Source organism: Monodelphis domestica, chromosome 5 (assembly GCF_027887165.1).
Source record: "Monodelphis domestica isolate mMonDom1 chromosome 5, mMonDom1.pri, whole genome shotgun sequence".
NCBI lineage: Eukaryota > Metazoa > Chordata > Mammalia > Didelphimorphia > Didelphidae > Monodelphis > Monodelphis domestica.
Genome location: NC_077231.1, coordinates 109,162,241 through 109,183,659, shown reverse-complemented (window position 1 = coordinate 109,183,659; position 21,419 = coordinate 109,162,241). Strand labels below are relative to the sequence as shown.

Sequence of the window (21,419 nt, the reverse complement as noted above, 5' to 3'; positions counted from 1 at the left end):
AATTGGCATTTTCCAATTTAAGGATATGTCTTTTTATTTCCAATTCTTTGCTCTGGCAAAAAGTACTCAAAGGTCTTTTTGCTCTGTCCTTGAGGTACATGCCTAATTTTTCTATGTTTTACCCAAACTACAGAGTACACCAAGATGTCTGACAACTTAGAGAGGTGTTTTCATCGGGCAATGCTAAAGCATTTTCCTGGTGAAGATGGAGACACAGATGATGAGTTCTGGATTCGAGAAGATGAGAAGCGGGAAAAGAGGAAGAGTCGTGCTGGGCGAGGGGGTTCAGGCAGCATTTGGACCCGGTCTAGAGACACTGAGGGATCCAACAGGAGACAGCAGCCTTTGGAAAATGGGGGAAAGCCCCTGCCGCCGCCACATCGAGCATCCTCCTCTACTGATGAACAGAGCAGCAGGACCCTGCAGCCACCCAGGGAGGTGGGTCCTTCCAATGGCCGAGGCTTCTCTCATCCTTTGCATTTTGGTGGGATGCCTAACCAGGCACCTCTTTTGGGCCAGATGGTAAGTAGTAACCTAAATATTATTGTGGTTTTCCTCTAGATAGTATATTTATGGAAGAAGTGGAAGAGTCTTGAGCAAGTTTTCATACTATATTTTCTCCATTTTGTCATCCATCTGTTTGTTGATGTCTCATGCTTGATATTCTCTCAAAACCCCAGTTCCAAAGTATTTTCATCTCTAAGGAAATCTATCATCTTATTTCTAATACCTGATATTTCTGACTCCCCTTCCCCCATGGTCTCCAGAGGCCAGCAGTGCCAGGAACATTTGGCCCTCTTCATGGATCAGATCCAGTTAACCTATACGGGTCACCTAGAGTCCCTGAACCACACCCTGGAGAACCTGTTCAGCAGCACCAGCACTTTGCTATGCAGGTAAAAGACCTCAAAAACTTAAATGGCAAATCCTTACCACCCCCTTCCCCACACCCACACCCCCCGGGGCCCATTAGCTATGAAACCTCATTCTTCCTTTTAGTTTAATTTCCCCCTCTTATGTGGAAAGTTTGTCCTATCAGATCTGTGATGGGCAGAATAAGTTGGGCTGAGCTGGGAAACCTGTTGAACTTCCTCCCTTACCCTTTTCCTTCTTACAGCCTCCAGTTGGACTAAATGAACACAGAGGGCCTAGGCTTGGTGTACCAGAAGAAAATCAGGTGTGTGGAGGGCTGACTCATTTCTCTACCATGGGACCACATCCTGGATCTTTACAACTTGGCCAGATGAGTGGCCCTAGCCAGGATGGTAACATATATCCTCCAGCCCAGTTCCAGACAGGATTTATTCCTCCCAGGCATAATGGGCCTCCAATAAGACAAGAATTTTCTGAAAATTCCGATGTGCCCCCTCCTGGTCACATGTATAGACCATACAAGTACCTGAATCGAGTACACTCTTCAGTCTGGAATGGGAACCATGGGACAGCAAACCAGGGTCCCTTGGGGCCAGAGGAGAAGGCCCCTGGGGGACCTGGAACTTCTCTCCAGCCTCGAATTCTTGGTCACATCATGGATCCCCGAGGGATAAGATCATCTCTGCCCCCAAACCAGTGGACTGAACAGTCAAGCTTCCTACCTCATGGGGTTCCTCCTTCAGGATATATCAGGCCACCCTGTAAATCTACTGGACAGAGATTACAGCAGCCACCAGCACAGAGCTCTCTGTTTGGGGGACCCTCCCCAGCTCTCCGGGGAGTCCAAGGAGGGGAGTCCATGATGGACAGCCCAGAGATGATTGCCATGCAGCAGCTCTCATCACGTGTTTGCCCACCAGGTGTGCCTTACCACCCTCGACAGCCTCCTTCACCGAACTTACCTGGTCCTTTTCCCCAGGTAGCTCATTCAGCAGCAGTAACTGCATCCACTTCGAAGCCAGCCCTGGAAAACAATGGGAGTTCACAGAACATCAATGAAACAAAGGAACCTGACAGTAAACAAGGTAATTATAGTGTGAACTTAAAAGTTAGGATTTTTACTTTAATTTATGAATGAATGAATGAATGAATGAATGAATGAATGAATGAATGAATGAATGAATGAATGAATGAATTGCAGGAACATCTTCCAAAATCAGAATGACAGCTAATTTCTGGGTTGTCTTATCTTCAGGTCTGCCTTTAAAATCAGATGGACTGTTGTTCAGTTGCATCTGACCATTCACTAGATTATTTGGGGTTTTCTTGCCAATGATACTAGAGGGGCTCATCATTTCCTTCTCCAGCTCATTTCACAGATGAGAAAACTGAGACAAACATGGTTAAGTAACTGAGGCCAGATTTGTCTTTCTGATTCCAGGGCTGGGACTCTATTCACTGAGCCAACTAGCCTGCCCCCAAATGAACTCCCAATAATTTCCTTTGCCTTGAAGATAATTGTCTTGCTAATGGTTATTAATGGTTATTACTGAAGTAGTTCCCCACCAGCTATTGTTCTTCTGTGCTGTCTAATTATTTCCCAGCTTGCTATTCATGAAACCTTTACCTGACTTAGCAAAAGGGAATATAAATAAGTTTTTTTAAAAGCCGTTTGCAGTAACAAACTGCATAAAATGGGTAGAACAGTCATGAATTTGTACTGTTAATGCCCAGATAGGGGAGCTGAGCCGCTTGGATACTAGATACTGTCAGGGTCATGTTGTGGTAGCTTGGGGTTAGCTCATTAAGGTACTTAAAAAGTACTTTAAACAGTTCTCCCGTTTTGGTTTTAAATGTTGGTTGTAACTTGAATCTGTTCCAGTTTTAAAACTGACCAAGGAAAAACAAGTAGGGAAAAAACTTCAGGAACAAATTAATGAAGCAAAAGGTTTCAAGCGGTTTGATCCTTCTAAAGCTTTTCAGCATGAGAGTAAAGAAAACTTTTCTCCCAAAGTACCTTTGAAGGAAGGTAACAGAAAATGCTATTGAAATCCTCTGGAGTTTCTAGAATCATGAGAGAAGACTTCACAAATAATCTATAAGAATTATTTATAATTTGTTGATTTTTGGAATACTCAAATTTATGAGATTTTAATAATGCTGATAATTTAATATTCACCTGTATTTAGCTATATGAAAAGTATATGGTAATCCATTAACCTTGACTCCCCATTTCTAGTGATAATATTCCATTTTAGTTTTCCTTTTCAGATTTCTTAAACTTGTCCCTTTCCTTTCATATTAGTACTACTACAGTCTATACCCTTATCAAATAACCTCATGTATAGGTTATTACAGTAGCCTATAGCTGGTTCCATTCTTTAGGTTTCTTTTTCCTCTTTTAATTCTCTCTGTATACTGCCATTAGATTAATTTTCATTTAAAAAATTATTGATATTATTTGTTCTTCCAGTACAATCTTTTGCATTGTTATTGCACTATTTCAGCCAAAAAGAAACAGAAATGATAAAAATTAAAATACTAAACCTAATATGACTATTTAGAGTGAATTGCTAAGTTAGAGCTATGTATTGCAGCATTTTGAATGTATATGAATCAATATGATTTTGATGAGTTTTAAAATACAAGACTTAGTCATTTTACCTAGCCCTTTCAATTCCTACATTTACAACAAATCCCTCTCCAAAGGAGTTATTTTTTAGTAATCTAATAGCCTTTCCAAAAAGGAGGAAGGAGAAAGCCCATTAGAAAGACTTATGCATCCAAATGTGCCTTATTAGAGGATATTCTTTTTTTTTTATTTAAACATTATTTTATTTGGTCTTTTTCATACATTATTCATTGGAAACAAAGATCGTTTTCTTTTCCTCCCCTCCCCCCCCTTTCCCTCTCCCATAGCTGACGCATGATTCCATTGGTTATCACATGTGTTCTTGACTCGAACCCATTTCCCTGTTGTTGGAATTTGCATTATAGTGTTCATTTAGAGTCTCTCCTCAGTCTTATCTCCTCCAACCCTGTAGTCAAGCAGTTGTTTTTCATCGGTGTTTTTACTCCCACAGTTTATCCTCTGCTTGTGGGTAGTATTTTTTTTTAGATCCCTGCAGATTGTTCAGGGAAATTGCATTGATACTAATGGAGAAGTCCATCACCTTCGATTGTACCACAATGTATCAGTCTCTGTGTATAATGTTTTCCTGGTTCTGCTCCTTTCGCTCTGCATCACTTCCTGGAGGTTGTTCCAGTCTCCATGGAATTCCTTAGAGGATATTCTTTCCAGTTATCTAGAGACTGGTAGTAGATGCTATTGGTCATCCAATTCTGTGTTCATACTGAATGATAGTATGGTGCTCTTATAAGATGTCACAGTTTTTCCTTTTGTATGGGAAATGTGTCATCTTTGATGTGTGTTAAAGATGCTTCCTCCTTTGGAGGGTTGCAATGGGGTTTGGGGGTAGAAATAGATAGGTCCAGATTTATTGGAAGCACGATATTTATTTTCTTTACTTCCAGATCTATATTTTGGGATTTGGAGGTACATGACTTGAGAAGTTTGAGGAAAGAGGGTTGACATGTTTCTTCATTTATTCTAGGTTGGCAAACAAGATGTGGACAATTTTGTCTAATATCCCAATGATTATAGGGCCATTTGGACCCAGATGGATGATTCTCTATGAAGCTCTAATTAGGGAAACCTACCAAGAAGCAATTAAAACTGTTTAGATATACTTGGTATTAGCCAATTAAGAAAAAAAAAAAAACCTTGCAAACAGGTTTTTTTTTTCCCCTACGTGACAATTTTTGTTTTGAGTGAATAGTGATGACTGAAGCTACTTCAGTAACTTAAACATTTTCAGAGCCTTAACAGAATATGAAGGGAATTTGAGATAAAATTGGAGAGAGGGAAAAGTGTTTTTGATGGCTTACTTAGAGATCTCTTAAACAACTTTAGACTGAATCATGGGGGGGAGGCACCAATTTCCCTGGATGTTAGGCATTCTCTGAGGGCTGTTACAGTAGGCCACTCTAGAATCCCAAGGTTCTGATTAGCATAAAAGGCTGATTGGATTTTTGCTCCTCTTTCTCAGAGAGCTATAGTAGCTAAGATATGTAACAGATCATTACTCATGTCCCTAAGAAATTATTTCTTAGATTACTCTTGCTGTCTACTGTAGTTTCTTTTTTGTCTGTGCAGTTTTCCTTATAGAAGGAGGCTTATGTGCTGTTGGGCACATTTTAGCACACATGGTAGGTGGGATTAAACTATGGATGTGTCCTTTCTGACCATTTGAAAATTCGTATTGGACCCACCCCATCCAACCCCTACCTTCTGAAACAACTTAGAATGCTTTTTGCTGTAGAAAGCAGGAGATCCTTCCCAGTGGTGCTAATCCACTGTCTCTTCTCTTCCCTATGTCTGGATCTTTTGGCCACCCCACCATCCCATCCCGTCCCCTGGTCCCTCTCCCCACCCCACCCCCACCCCTTTCAGTGTTATTCTCTTAACATTTTCTGAGGCTCCTGCTGGCAGAGGAATTTCCCTACTACCTGATATGTCTCTAGTAAAGTCCCTCCAAGGAACTTGGGGAGACCTGTCTTAAAATATTTGTTGAAAACTTAGTGTTGGATTTTACTTCCAGATTCCTATAGGGTCAAGAGCAATTGTAGATAACCTAGGATTGCCACCACGGTCTCCTTTGAGATCTCTCAAAATAATCTGTCATGGAAAGAGGGATGTGTATGTCCTTTAAATAAAAATTAGCCTGGCTTTATAGTGTCCACCTTAAAACCATTTTGTCTGTGCCAATTGTTCCTTGTTGCCTGTTCTAATGAGAATAACAAAGTTATCATTCTTTGCAGATGTTATGATATATAGAGGGAACTCCAGAGAATCACCAAATAAAGCTCATCAAAACAATGAATCACATGAATTATCAGCATTTCTGTTCCCCACTGCCAGAGTCCAGCAGGAAAAGATAGAGAAATGCCTTTTAAAATAACTATAGACAATATAAGCTATCTGGGAGCCCATCTACCAAATGATTGTTATCTTCTTTTCCCTTATGTTGCAGAGCCTAGACTTGAAGAGAAACCACCTAGCCTTGGTGCTCCAGAGGGGACTTACCTCACCCAGCTACCTCATTCCAAACCACCCCTGCAGGCTGACTGCATCAGGCAAGGTTCACCACAGCATCCAGAAACAGAGGTCCCAATTGTCAAAAGTGACTCCTCCCAGTCTGGGGAAAACTGTAAAGCCACAAAAGGCAAAAATCCCTGGCCCACAGAAGGCAGCTACCCCAGCCCTACGGCCCAAGGCTGTATGAGGGACCTGACAACCATGGCAGAGAGAGGGGTCCTCCCGGAAAATGGAATCATTGGAGAAGCATCCCCTTGTGGCTCAGAAGAAAAGGGGCTGGTGGGTGGTGGTTCCTCAGAAAAGCAACTGTGCCCTCGAAACAAGACATTTCAGGAAGCAGCTATACCTTGTACGGGGCAGAACTCCAATACTTCTCGGAACATCGATGCAAATCTGATGGGCAATGCTGTCAACCAGTTTCCCCCGCTGTATATGCCTGGCTTAGAATATTCCAATTCAGCTGCACATTACCACATCAATCCAGGTCTACAGGGTTTTGGTCCTATGATGGGAGGGAAACAGCCCCCAGTATCACACCCACAGCATTTTCCCCCACGCAATTTTCAGCCTAGCAACTCCCACTCCGCTGTGTTTCCTCGATATCGTCCACACCAGGGCATCCAATACTCTTATCAGCCACCACCTCAGCCTTCCTTCCACCACTACCAGCGAACTCCTTATTACACGTGTCCTCAGGGCTATTCTGACTGGCAAAGGCCTCTCCATCCCCAGGGAAACCAGCCCGGGCACCCAGCTCACCAGGCTCCCCCACCAAGGCCTCCTTTCTCAGATAAAGGGACTGTAAGCAGTCTGCAGGGTTGTGAGGCCCTCAATGCCACTCTAGCTTCCCCAACCCGAATTGCTGTAGTGGGTGCCAAAGTGGTGTCAACGGATGGGCAGAATCTAGGGCCCAAGGAAGAAAAATCAGACGAATCCATCGAGAGGCCAGAGAGTCCCAAAGAATTTCTCGACTTGGACAACCACAATGCAGCTACTAAACGACAAAACTGTGTGCCCGCTAATGAGTTCCTCTATGGATCTCCTTCCCCAGCCCTGAGTTCAGGGATGAATTTTAGTTCATCTACTTTTCCACCCCACAGCATGATGCTACAGTCAGGGCCTCCTTACACGTCTCAACATACGGCCAGTCATTTTCAGCCTAGAGCCTATTCGCCCGTTTCTGCTCACCCATCTCATCCGGCTGCTGCCCAGCCTAATGGCCTCCCCCAAGAGGGCCCCCTCTACCGCTGCCAGGAAGAGAACATGGGCCACTTTCAGGCCATAATGATGGAACAGAGGGGCAACATTAGTGGAATGGGAGGACCTTTCCAGGACTTATACAGATCTTCAGGGTAAGGATTGATTTCTTGAAAAATGAAGAACTCGTATCAAAACATACATGTTAGTCCTTTGGAAAATAATTGTGTAATAATCACTGAACTTATGGATAGACCTTATCACAAAGTTTATCTGACATGGCAAATGTATTTGTTTTGCAGAGGGAAATGACTAATTATTCATTATAAGACAGGGCTCTATTTGTTTGGGGAAGGTAGGGGTCAGGTGCATTGGGAGTTTTTTGGCTAAGCTTCAAAATAGATTTTTTTTTTAACTTAAGCTGAATTGACTTTAGAACTCAGTCTTGACTTTACTGTTTTCTCTCTGGTTGGAATGATTTGAGTTTTTAACATGGATCTGATTATCTTCATTAAGGATCTTTAAATCTGGATGATTTTACTAAAAGGAACTTAACAGATCATAGTTGGAGCATATTGAATTGAGTGTAGCCATTACCATGGGACAGTTCAGTGGGATGGGGTGTAAGATTTCCTAAGGTTCTGGTATTGGGGGATTGACCAGCCATAGCAGTAGAATCTTGATGTAGATTTGCTTTTATTAACTCTTAAACCCTTATCTTTTCTCTTCTGTCAGGGCAAATTTACAAGAGTTCCCTGTAGAGAATCAGAGGTCCATAGCATCTTTTACCCCCCACCAGTTTAATTTTAACTGGAAAACTTAAAAACTATTAGCCAAGATGTTTTAAAAAGGGAAACTATATCAATTTTTGTTTATATTAAGGTTTTCTATAGGAATAGCCTTCCCCATCCAGATTGAGTTCCTCGGAGATTTTTAGGCATATTTTAAAAAACTGAGACAACTGGGAGTGTTCCTCTTTCATTTATTAGACAAGCATTCACGAAATGCTTTTTGTGTACTGGGTATTGCTAAGTTCTAGAAATATAAAGGAAAAAAAATTCCTGTTCTCAAAGATCTTTCCACTGCTAATCCAGTTTAGAAATTTCCATGTAGGAATTTGAGGTCATGCTATTGGAACAAGATATAGTAATATGAGAAATGCAGATAATTATCCCCAAAATTCAATGTGGTAGTTGATTCTAAGAAACAATATTTTACTAATGTATTTATTGGTCTTTCCTGTTATGGCTTTAGAATGCAAATGCATCAGACCCAGGCTCAGTCACAGTCCCCCTTTCCAAAGGTGTCCGCTCCAACGTCGACAAGAAAAGAACTTCCCCCACAAAAGCCCTCAGTCCTGCCTCTGGATCAGGTGAGAACTTGGAGTTAGAGGAAGTGAAAGGATTTGGGAGATTCTCTACACCCCAGCCCCATTCCTTCTTATGAGGAGGAAAAACAATATTTTAAAAACCTGTTTTCTCACAATTCTTCTATGCTTAAATGTCCCTTCTAGTTGGCAGAACTTAGGTAAACACAGGAAAATTTAAGTGAGTGATTTCCTATAGGAATCTTGATGGAAAGCTCACCATTTCTGGTTGTAAAAAAAGGAGAGGGGAAAAAAAAAAGAGGGAGATTTCAGAAGTAGCAATTATTTCTAAAAGGAAAAGAGGAGCTCACATCAAGTCTTGTGAAATGGTTTGCACTCTTCTTTTAGGTTTAACTTACTAGTTTTGTCACCATAATTAAGTCACCTGACCCTAGTCAGTTTTCTCATCTATAAAATGAAGGTAATAGTGATACCTACCTCCCTGAATGGCCATGAGAATCAAATGAGATAATGTATATACAGAACATTTCTATAAATGTTAGTAACAATGATGAAAAATACCTATCGCACAAGATTATCATGAAAGAAGTTCTTTTATAAACCTTAAAGTGCTCTATAAATGAGAATTACCATGATTGGAGAATTCATATCGAAACAAAGCCTCCATCAATGAATAATTGATTACCTTAGCAATTATAGTGGGGTTTAAAAATTTGTTTGTCTTCCTTTCAAATAATTGTCTTTTCCTCTTGGACTTGTAGTGACCTCCTCCTTAGAGGTTCATTTTGGCATGCCATTTCCTTACCCCACCATTTTCAATGTCTCCTCATTGCATATATCTGAGACATCAGAGATATTGAGATGACTGACAACCATCCATACACTTCTGTTTTCCACAATCAGTTTATTTAAATCTCTATCATATGAACTCACTCTGAGATGTTGAATACTCAGTCGCAAGCATGTTTTTCCTTTTATGAAGGAACTCTCTCCAGTGTCTCAAAGCTATGGCCAGATGTTTTTGTGTGTCTTTGTACACCTGTTGTTGACATACTTGTATGAATGTAGCTTCCTAATAATCTCAAGGAAGGGAGATGCATCCTCTTATTTTGTCTCTTCTTTTCCTCAGAGCTAGTTCAAGAAAGAAAGAGCCTCCAAGGAAATGGAAGCTGCACATGAAGACTTGGGCTTAGAAAATCAAGGAGGCTTGGCAATCCTTGTTCACTTTTCTTCCCCTTCCTACCCCTGACCCTTCCACAGTGGAAGCTTCTTATCACTGGACAACTGTTGCCATTCCCAAGATCCCTAGAGCACAACTCTTAGATGATGAACACAACTTGCAGTGGTCTTGGGTCAGGGACCTTCTACATGGCTGATCTGAACAGGAAAAGATGAACCATGTACACCTGAAACTAGTGGTTTTTCAAGACTTGAGACTGTGTCTCATTCAGGGAAATTTTTTAAATCAGGGGTGGGAGGGGGGAAGAGCTGGTGAAATGGGATGATTTGTAATTTTCATGAGCAGCTAAACTCAGGTATATATTGGGGAAGGGAGATGTAATTTACTCGTAGTATTAATGTGTTTGGATCTGGGTCCAGTTTACAGAATTTACCTGTTGCCTTTTAAAATAATTTTTTTGTTGGTGGTGAATGTATTGTATATAAAGTGGGAAAGGGAGGGAAGTGGATGTGGGAATCCCAGCCGTAGTGGGCACATAGCACTGGGGTGATCCTCTACTGTTTACAATCATGTCACACTGAAAACTTTCAGGAGCTGCAAGGGTTGGGAGATACATCATCATGTCACTTGTCGTTATGGCATTCTCTGGGTAGCCCTCCATGCTTTCAGAGCCTTCCCTCTAATTTGCCCTAGAGAGCATCCCCAAGCTCTTTTCTTTACTAGATTCACTAGAGGCCACATGCTTTCCAAAAGCAGACAAGCTTCAACTAGGAAGCCATGTTTGCACCATATTAGCTGCTGTTTTTCATTCTGGTGGCCCAAATCCAGGTTTTAAGAAACACTATGTGATAGGCCTTTCAGTTGGCTGGAAACAGATATCAGGAATGGGGATCACTGGAATGTTTCACTCGTTAGAAGAGGAAACTGGATTGTCTTTTAGTGATGGACCTCCCAAGATTTATGTAGAAAGCTTCATTAAAAGCTGAGCATTTAATCACATTTTGTGGGAAGTGACTACTCAGGTTTGTACATGGTAGTATCAATAAGGAAAGGAATGTGTGTGTTTTGAATAGGGAAGATGTAGACTTACAGTTTGAATTTAGGAGTGATTCCATATTTAGTTTAATTCATCATCTAAAGCAAATCATTGTAAAACTTGGTCACATCATAATTTCCAAGTTACCAAGAGCAAGGTGTTGGGATCCTTTGCCTATCAGCATATCAGTGGTAGGATACAATATTACAGTATTAAATTACTTTTATCATTTCAACCTAGAATGTGCACTGCATTAGATTTTTTGGATTTGTGTTGTGAAGCCTGTTATAGCTGCACTGCCTCCCAAATTAATATATGTTTAAAACCTATCTTTCCATAAAGTTAAAAAATACTGAAATCACAGTGGGGAAGGAGTGGTTTTTGTTTTTAACAGAAGAATAACTTCTACCATAGAACATTTGAAACAATACCCTCTTCCACAAATCTAAATGTTCCCAGCTCCTAATGAAAATACTAATAGTGGCAGTTCATTATGGCAGCCTCCTTTGTTCTTTTTATATCTGGAACCAGCTCTTGTGACAAAAGCTGGTGAAAGACAGTGACACTTGGGGAATAGTCAAGGTTGTAAGCTCTGAAGCTACTGATGGTGATGCTTCTTTTGCCAACCAGATTGTGTGTATCTTTGGTTTTAGACACATTTGGAATGAAATGGAAGCTTTGTCCTCATTTAGCCCTCCATCACTGATACAATATTTTGAACTGGAAGAGTAAGCAAGCAGACAGCATTATTCCTAATATTAGCAAAAGTAAGTCAGCATGCACTTGATAGCCAGAAAACATTGGAAGGCTCTTGGGTTAGTGTCAAGTGGCTTAAGTGGTACTACCTTAATCTAGGAAGTGAAAAGGGCTGACTTTGGATAAGCCAGTCAGAATCCCAAGTTCTTAGCCATCTCAAGGAGCACTCACAGTTAGACTTTTCCATAAATCAAGCTTGAAATATGTTCAAGTTTCTTTTAACACAAAGATCACTTTGAGTCCTATTTGTGTAGAAATGTAGCAAAAGTTTTATTAAAGCTTGTTTAAGGGTTCTTTGTCTCTGGTTCTGCCAAAAGAATCCTGAGCAATAATAAGTGGAATTTCTGTATCTTTCCTGTCCCTCCTCATTCCCGTCTGAGCAGTTCCTCTCTTCAAATGTCATGATGAGCATCTTGTCCTCTCCTTCCCCCTCATCTCTTTCAGCAGATTCTGTGAATAATACAAGAAAGAGATACCCTAATCTCTTCTTGCAATGTGAAAAACATACTAATCTGAAACAAGCAATAGAAAACTGAACTACTGTATTAAAATTGTTACACTGTGAACACTTGGGCAGTAGTACATGAGGATTTGTTAAAACTGCCCCACTGTTGGCTCATCTTAAATGTCTGTGAATAACCCAATTGTGTCCTCTGTGATATTTTAGTTGTGTTTGGTGGGTGTTTGTATCGCGTTCTGTAGTCCCTGAGCTGTTAGGAGATCACTGAATGCCATCTTTGAAATGCAGAAACACTCAAACCTGAGCATCTATGTTATTCAAGCCACCCTGAATGATGAATTCGTTGCAGATAAAATTAAGGCTTTGTTTTGCTTAACTCCGCTTTCTCTAGCACTTCTCTCTTAGTTTCTTAAGCAGATGCAATGTCTTAAATAACTCAAAGCTTTTGCAGCTGCCTTCAATAGTTTGATAAAGCCAACCTCCTACCCTAGTGAATTATTGGAAATCACAAGGAATTGGAAACCTTCTTTGCCTGTCGGAGTTGGAGATAATTACCAAAACAAATTTTCTCAAGATATGAAGTTTGATACCCAGGGAGGTAATCTCATAGATTCTTTTTGTGCTTTTTTCATTTTGTTTTTCAAGAAAAAGTAGCCAGATATGGGCACTTTTTATATCACCTTTTCCCGCCTATCCCTTCAAATGTAAAGTAACCCTTCTAGCTTCTTGGTGATAATTGTCATCTTCCGGAGCAAACCAAGTACACAGATGAAGAAGACTTTTGTGTTCACTCTGCACTTTTGTGAAGCGTACTAAAGCCCATGTTTTGTGGCCGTGGTGTCCATACCTGGACTTATCTATAAGGTTTTAAGTTTGAGAATAGCTTCCTTTATTAAAAGAAGGTTGTACTTGTGCTGCCTTAAACACCTAATGATACTTTTTATGACTTACCAGTAGGTGCCACCATTTTGTGGACCTTGCCTCTGGTATATATTTATTACTCATGGTAATCCCTGCCTACCTAGGGCCCCCCTCGGTATGTCTAGTGCTACCCAAGCACATAAAATACATCCCTGTCAGAAGCCAGGAGTAAGCACTCATCTGGCACACTTGATCAGACCTAATTGTGTTGATGCCTATATGGAACTTGACATCCAAGAATGATTCACTACTCTAGCTTCCCTCCTTGGGGCAACACTGGTTTGAAAGTTCACCTGAGATCAGCTTTTCAATACCCTGCCAGTTCTGAGGCGAGCAGAATTCGAGAATGTGCTTGACCATCTCTGCAAAAATGCCTTCTAGCCTGGGGGTGGAGCTTGGGCTTTTGTCCCAGCGTTCAGCTCAGTGCCTCTCCCTCCTTGCACAGATTCCCAACAGAGACTTGTGGGAGAGCTACCTTCCACAGTAGCATATGAGCGAGTCGTGTGCTCCACGGCACTGTGATGTGATCCTGGGATACAGTGCCTTCCTTGTTCTCCAGTCACCAGGAGACTCAGCACGTATATGTTTTGAACCATGTTTGTCCTATGACTGACTAAAAGTCAACTTTCACGTTTTCAGTTTCTTCAAACTCATTATTACCTAAACTTTTACTGGTCTAGTCAAGGCATTATTGTCCAGTAAAAAGAGGAATGTGATTTTAGACTTGCTGCCAGGAAAGAAAGAACAGAGTCTTTCTGATTGAGGTTGGGTTTCTCTCTCTGTGCCTCACAGCCTAAAGGAAATATTGACCCCAGTCTCTAGAAAACTCACCATTGTAACTTGGGTGGAAATAGTCCTTAAATCCTTTGTTGCTGTTTTCCAGCCATGTCAGACTTAAGTTGCGAAGCGTCCCGGGCCACCAGGCTACGTGATGATGCTTTTCCTTTTCACTGCATGTTATTTAACAAGTTGTAATTTAAGGGCTATTCATCTCCTCCCCTTCTTTGGTTTGAAACTTAACCAATCTCTTTTTACAGTTGTGCTCTGATGGACTGACTCTTGACTCGTGTATAAAAAGACTGGGAACAAGCTGATTGTCCTGCATGTTTTTTGAAAGGTATTGGGGTGGGAACACAGGTGTGGGTATCAAGTAAATTATTGAAATGCTGAACTCCTTTCTCTCCATGTAGTGACCTCTTCTTTCCCCCCAGCTTGGGCTCAGTTACCTCACTCTGCTGCCTTCTACACTGTTCCTGGTAGCCTGGTTCAGGATCCACCAACCAGCCTTTGGCACACAGTGTCAGGGATTCTTTGCTCCTTCTGCAAAAGCTGTGTGAACTTTCCTGGCCAGTACTGAAAAGGGGAATGCTATTTATTTTTATATTTGTGTATATTTTGTCTTGGTCTGCTGATTCCCTTTTTCCCTGAGAGCGACACTTACCTCAATAGTTAGTTCGATACTGTGTTGAATAATTTTTTTAAAGAACTTTTTAAAAGCTTTTTGATCCTTGGAGGTCTGTAGATTTATTTCCATATGAATTGGTTATTTTGTATAAAGTACATTCTTAAAATACCAAGGCTCTGGTGTGTATATGTTTCGGTATGGGGTTCGTGTGTCATCAGAAAAATTTTCACAAGTCAATAGAGTTGGGTTTGTGTGCACTTGAGTGTTACTGGGAAATAACCGTATATCTTTCTCTACTTCCATCTTGGACAATGGGTTTAGCCATTCATACTATGACAAATCTTCCCTGCATCATCTGGCAGATTATTGAGAGCCAGTGAAGAATGGGGAAGCCATTTCTAAAGCCAGCTCACTTTGTAGAAGGGGAATATTTTGGGCCACCCCTAATCCGGGCTAGTCTAGTTAGACTCATGTTTAGAAGGTATTGAGATACTTCTGAACCAAAAATGCAATTGAATATCAGGGCATAGATACAGTTCTTAAGCTTGCATTTACCATGGTAGTTGGCCACAGTGGATGAGAAAAGTATTCCCAGAGGGCAATAGGAATTTTATTAAAACTACTACCAATTCCCCATAGGATAGACCTTTTATACCTCTGGTGTCAAGGAATCCAATCCCGGGATGATTCTGAGAATGGCTGCCTCATTCCCTTTATGGAAAATCACCTCAGCCTACATAAAGCACATGCTTCCTTTCATAGAGAAGTGCTTGAAAGACAGTGATACATACGTGATCACAGGACTGAAACCCTGTGTTTCTGATTCCAAAGTGGTTTGTATAACATCTCAACTACCACTGCTTTTACAAGTGTAATCAAGTCTCTCATGGTACCCCACTTGACTTGCTAACCCATCCATGTGAAAACTTGTGCAGGTATGAGTCTTGGAGAGAAGGCAATGATACTTCTCTGGTATTCTTGGGGACAACACTAAATCTTTACCTTTCAGCTTGCTACCACTGTCTCTGTGCCTTAGTAACTCATAAGATTCAATAGCAACCAAGGTATATATTTTGACATTTCCTCATAAAATAAGCAGTCTCTCAATTGGCTCATAGCCCCCATACCAGATTATAAAAATAGGAGAGACCTCTTTTCCCATAAGCTTGCCCTCCTCTCTGTCTCAAACCCCTGTTGTCATGAACTGAAAGAGTTACAGGCAATATCATTTATTAGCATCTACAACTATTTCAGCCTCTGAGTAGGAGCTCACCCTTTTACCAGTGGCTGGAACTCTTAATTCCTGCAAAACACTGAAACCACATGCCAACACCATTTGCTTGTAGGAGTTCCCACAGCTGGGGTGAAGTTCAATTCTCTTAGACTATCTTTTCACATTCTCTCAGAATTCACTAGTCTAGGATCTGTCAATGACAGTACCCACTAAATCAGAGACTTTTGCCATTACTGTTAAATTTCAAGAGAAGTACTTTTAGTTCCTTCTCAATGCTTTGCAAAAATGACAGTTAAGTATCCAGGACTCTCAAGTCTGCCTAATGATGCCACCTTATAGGAAAAAATTGTGCAAGATAACGACAGGAGTTTCAGAGAAAACTCAGAAGACTTCTGTGAACTGCAAATAGGGTTGAGGTAAACAGAATTATGACCAAAATTACATAGTGACATTCTAGAAAAAAACAACTTTGAAAGACTCTAGAATTCTAATCAATGACATCTCTGAATCCAGAGAGTCAAAGATGAAACATGCCATTCTCCTGCTAGAGGTGATGAGTGAGAGACATACACTTAGGGGTGACCAATGTGGGAATTTATTTGGCTGCTCTATGCATGTTGGTGATGAGGATTTATTTTTCAGGTTTGGCTCAATTTGGAGTGAGGGAAAGTGTGAAGGATAGATTATAAATGCTAAGTTAATACCATTGAAAAACAAGTAACCTCACATCTCTTCAGTGATTTTATGATTTAAAAGCATCTCCCCAGTAACAAACACAATGGGGTAGTATAAGTCTATAAAAATTTTTCCTCAGTAATGGCAATCTTGCAATTCCTGGAGCCAGAGTGCTCTGGCTTTCATGAGGTTGTGCCTTCTTTCACCAAACAAGTCTTGCCATCCAACTTGTCATTGTTGTCAGTACAAATGATAAAGTAGGAGCCATTCATTTATGACCCAGTATTCTCCATGAACAAGATGACAGTTCCTTCCAAGAAATGGATGAACCACCAGTGCCACTATGGTATTTGCAGTTGCCCTACCGCTGTGGTGGCAAATCTATGGTATATGTGCCAGGTAGGGCACTTAAGAGTCCTCTGGGCACATACACCAGCACCGAGTTCACCAGAGTTACTAGAAAGTCAGAGGGATGCAGGGCTGGGCTGCTCCCCTCCCCATCTCGACAGGTGCTTGAGGACATTTCTCACACCCTCACACCCCAAAGATTCTACCATCACTGCCCTAGCACATCAACCCAGCAATGATTTTGTGAAAGCAGGATCCCTTATAACCATATCTATCCATTCTCTCCAGGGCTCAAGACACAGAATTTTCTTGCTGTCCTTGCATCCTTGTCTACCAATAGCTCAGAAGTAACTTGGCCTAAGCATTCATTATCTTCCTCAATGTCCATGGGTTTTTCATGGCAACCTCTGATGGATTTAGAGATGGCATCATAAGTAGGCAACATACTGAGAGTGCCCTCTCAGTGGTTACCTTCCATATAAAGGTAGTTTTATCTTACTGATAAGCAAAAGTAGGCAAGTGCCAAACTTGCTTTATTTGTGCCAAATCATATTTGGGGAAATGTAAAAATGCACCATAAATAAATCCCTAACCTTTGGGACTTTTTGTCTCATTAACTTTTAGGCTATCATTCCCTAGTGTCTTCTGGGGCTCAGGTGTCTTCATTGTTCTGTCATTTGTCTCCCATCACCAAATGTCAGAAAAAGAGTTGTCTTTATCCCAGCAAAGCCTGATGGAACACTTCCTGAAGACAGGGATCTTCCAGAAGCCTGCACTGTCCCAGCTTAATCTAAGCCACTTTTCTGGGAAGGTGAATTTGTGCTTCTTCCCTACTATCCTATACCCCAAGATGTCAGCAGAGATGCACGGTTCTACTTCTATCTCTTACCTCCGGTATGTTTTCTGGTGTTTGGTCCTTGGGCACTAGTGCATCTAGTCTCAGTACCTTTTCACCGACACTTTACATGTAGCAAAGCAACATTCCTACTAGTAAATATGATACAAAATAAAACTCAATTGATTATTCTTGGTGATCTACAAATATTCTGCTCCTTAAAATTGTCTACAAACATTAAACAACAGTGCTTTAATAGCATTGATGTCCATTTAATATATGCTGGGGACCATGGTATATGCTGGGAATTCAAAAAACTGGAATGCTTATTCTCTTCCTTCAAGGCATTCACATACTAGGTGGGGAGCCAAAATGCAAATACTTGTCATATTCCAGATGTATACGGTGCAAATGGAAGTTAATCTTGAGGGAAGGCTCTTGTTAGATTTAAAATGGTTGAGGTCTTAAATTGTAGTGAGTTAAAATGGTGGAAGATAAAAATTGTGATAGATATAAGAGAGGGTGAGTAAATTTGACTGCAGAAAATATGTTTCACTACAGTATCTTGGTTTTTAAATCAAATATAAGGTGGTCGCCAGGGAAAATATTCCCAATTATTCAAATACCCAAGTCAACTGGGTTTTATAGAGATTTTAATTAATACAAATGTGGAATTAAAGAAAAGAGAGAAAAAGGAAATAAGTATGAAGGGCCTTAAGCCAACATGGCCTAGACCTGAGTCTTAAGAGGGAGAAATCAGTCAGTCTTTTAACACTCACCACAAGATCTGCCTAAACAAGGATTCTAGTGACACCAGGCCAGCATCATCTCAGCTGCTTTCACCAGCACCCTCCTCAATCTGAATGTTTCAGAATGATCTCCAGCTCTTCTCTGAGCTGTTATTTTTAAGGGCAAAATCTCCTATGTCACCTCCCCTAAGTTCTTCCATCTACCAATCACTGTAGATGTTTTCCAAAAGACAGCCCTTTTTTAATTCACAGCTGAGTAGATTAATCTCTTTAGTAAGTCAGAAAAAAATGCTGCTGTGTCAACTAATTTCATTAAGAGAAAACCTCTGAGTAAGTTTTCACCTTTTTTAAGTAGTTTACAAGTTGCCCCACCTTTATAGGCACTTAGCATCCCATTGTATCAATTCCAAAAATAGGCATGGCTCAAAGAACTCCTTTCCTTTATAAGTATGGTTTTCAAGTACTTTCATTGTTTAGCAAGGAATTTTCTGCCCTAAAGCATTCTTAAGTGGGGGTGGAATAGAGGTCCTCCCATAGCAAGGAGTTTTCACATTCAAGTAGAGTTCTCACTATCTGGTAGGGAATTATTTCAAGTAGGGAAAAGAGCTGAGGAGGGAGAACATTCCAGGCTTAAGGAACAACTAATGACATGGCATAGGAAAAATTATTAAATCTGTAGGAGTTGATGAAAAATATGAAGGGAGAAGAAAATAGGGTCTAGAACAGACCCTTGGTGGCCATTAATGATTGGTGGGTGTGACCTGGACAAAGATCCTGCAAAGGAGGGAGTCTTAGAAGGGCTGCTCAGGTAGATAGGAGAGAGCAGTGTCACAAAAACTTGAGCAGAAAGTTTCCAGAAGAAGGTTATCTAACATTACAAGAGCCAAGAAGGATGAGAAACAAAGGCCATTAGATCTGGCAATTAAGAGATAACTTTGAGGAGAGCAGATTTTCACTTGAATGATGATGTTGAAAGCCAGATTGCTGAGAGTTCTGAAGAGAGTGAGAGGAAGTAGAAGTAATAAGCAAGGGTTTTGGGGGGGGTTTTATTTTGTTCCTAATTTTTGACATATGTTTGAAGGAAGCATTATGGAAGAGAGTCAGAATGATTGGGGCTGTCAGGAAGGGAGAGAAGGGTGAGGAGGATATGCCCAAAAAGCTAGTTGAAATAATCAACAACTTTAGCAAAGTCACAGGATACAAAATAAACCTGTATAAGTCATCAGCATTTCTATATATTTCCAACATATTTCAGCAGCAAGAATTAGAGAAATTCCATTTTAAGTCACCCGAGACAATATAAAATACTTAGGAATCTATCTGCCAAGACAAACATAGAAACTATATCAACACAACTACAAAACACTCTCCACACAATTAAAACTAGATCTAAACAATTGGAGAAATATTGATTGCTCATGGGTAGGACAAACTAACATAATAAAAATGACAATCCTGCCTAAATTAATTTACTTATTTAGTGCCATACCCATCAAACTTCCAAAAAACTTTTTTACTGAATTAGAAAAAAAACATAACAAAGTTCATTTGGAAGAACAAAGGATCAAGGATATCCAGGGAAATAATGGAAAAAAAAATGCAAAGAAAGGAGGACTTGCAGTCCCAGATCTCAAACTATACTATAAAGCAGTGGTTATCAAAACAATTTGGTACTGGCTAAGAGACATAAAGGAGGACCAGTGGAATAGACTTGGGGTAAATGATTTCAGGAGAACAGTCTGATAAACCCAAAGATACCAGTTTTGGGGACCAAAATTCACTATTTAACAAAAGCTTCTGTGAAAATTGGAAGGCAGTATGGGAGAGATTAGGTTTGTATCGACATCTCACACCCTATACGAAGATAAACTCGGATTGGGTGAATGACCTGAATATAAAGAAGGAAACTATAAGCAAATTCGGTGAACACAGAATAGTATACTTGTATACTAGAAATATACTAGTATAGATCTTTGGGAAAGGAAAGACTTTAAAACCAAACAAGAGCTAGAAAAAACACAAAATGTAAAATCAATAATTTTGATTACATCAAATTAAAAAGGTTTTGTACAAACAAAACTAATGCATCCAAAATTAGAAGGGAAGTAACAAATTGGGAAACAATCTTCATTACAAAAACCTCTGACAAAGGTCTAATTACTCAAATTTATAAAGAACAACTAATTGTACAAAAAATCAAGCCATTCTCCAATTGATAAATGGACAAGGGACATGAATAGGCAATTCTCAGTTAAAGAAATCAAAACTTAATAAGCACATGAAAAAGTGCTCTAAATCTCTAATAATCGGAGAAATGCAAATCAAAACAACTCTGAGGTATCACCTCACACTTAGCAGATTGGTTAACATGACAGCAAAGGAAAGTAATGAATGCTGGAGGGGGTGTTGCAAAGTTGGGACATTAATGAATTGCTGGTGGAGTTGTGAATTGATCCAACCATTCTGAAGGGCAATTTGGAACTATGCCCAAAGGGCGCTAAAAGATTGTCTGCCCTTTGATCCAGCGATAGCACTGCTGGGTTTGCACCCCAAAGAGATAATAAGGAAAAAGATATGATGTACAAAAATATTCATAGTTGTGCTCTTTGTGGTGACAAAAAATTGGAAAATGAGGGGATGCCCTTCAATTGGGGAATGGCTGAACAAATTGTGGTATATGTTGGTGATGGAATACTATTGTGCTCAAAGGAATAATAAAGTGGAGGAATTCCATGGGAACTGGAACAACCTCCAGGAAGTGATGCAGAGTAAGAGGAGCAGAACCAGGAAAACGTTGTACACAGAGACTGATGCACTGTGGTACAATCGAATGTAATGGACTTCTCCATTAGTGGCAATGCAGTGATCTGAACAACTTGGAGGGATCTACAAGAAAGAACACTATCCACATCCAGAGGAAACACTGTGGGAGTAAAAATACCAAAGAAAAACAACTGCTTGAATACATGAGTCAATGGAGATATGGTTGGGGATGTAGACTCTAAATCAGTGGTTTTCAACCTTTCTAATGCCGTGACCCCGCGATACAGTTCCTCATGTTGCAGTGACCCCAAAATAAAAAATTATTTTGGTGGCTACTTCAAAACTGTAATTTTGCTACAGTTATGATTTGGAATGTAAATACCTGATGTGCATTATGTATTCTCATTGCTACAAATTGAGAGGTTGAGAACTGCTGCTCTAAATGAACATCCTAGTGCAAACAACAACATGGAAATAGGTTCTGATCACGAACACAAGTAAT

At 40.3% G+C, this 21,419-nt stretch overlaps 1 protein-coding gene and 1 long non-coding RNA gene across 3 annotated transcripts in view; both read left to right on the top strand.

Annotated features, from left to right (window-relative positions):
• Positions 1 to 14,481, top strand: part of LOC100021731 (chromatin remodeling regulator CECR2) — a 148,617-nt gene extending 134,136 nt beyond the window's left edge. Inside the window, exons 14-20 of one of the 2 annotated variants that reach the window (XR_472726.3) lie at positions 134 to 522; positions 768 to 896; positions 1,118 to 1,958; positions 5,967 to 7,383; positions 8,483 to 8,600; positions 9,685 to 14,025; positions 14,120 to 14,481. Coding sequence is in view for 1 of the 2 variants with exons in the window: in XM_007503841.3 (XP_007503903.1) it covers positions 134 to 522; positions 768 to 896; positions 1,118 to 1,958; positions 5,967 to 7,383; positions 8,483 to 8,600; positions 9,685 to 9,690 (2,900 nt within the window). In the remaining variant the exon portion in view is untranslated. Of the gene's footprint in view, positions 1 to 133; positions 523 to 767; positions 897 to 1,117; positions 1,959 to 5,966; positions 7,384 to 8,482; positions 8,601 to 9,684 lie in introns of both variants that reach the window. The other variant, XM_007503841.3, reaches the window with a different exon arrangement.
• Positions 1,965 to 4,681, top strand: LOC107650106 (uncharacterized). Its single transcript, XR_001624885.2, has 2 exons — positions 1,965 to 2,902; positions 4,488 to 4,681. It is a non-coding gene; the product is annotated as an uncharacterized LOC107650106 (long non-coding RNA).
• Positions 14,482 to 21,419: the final 6,938 nt, after the last annotated feature.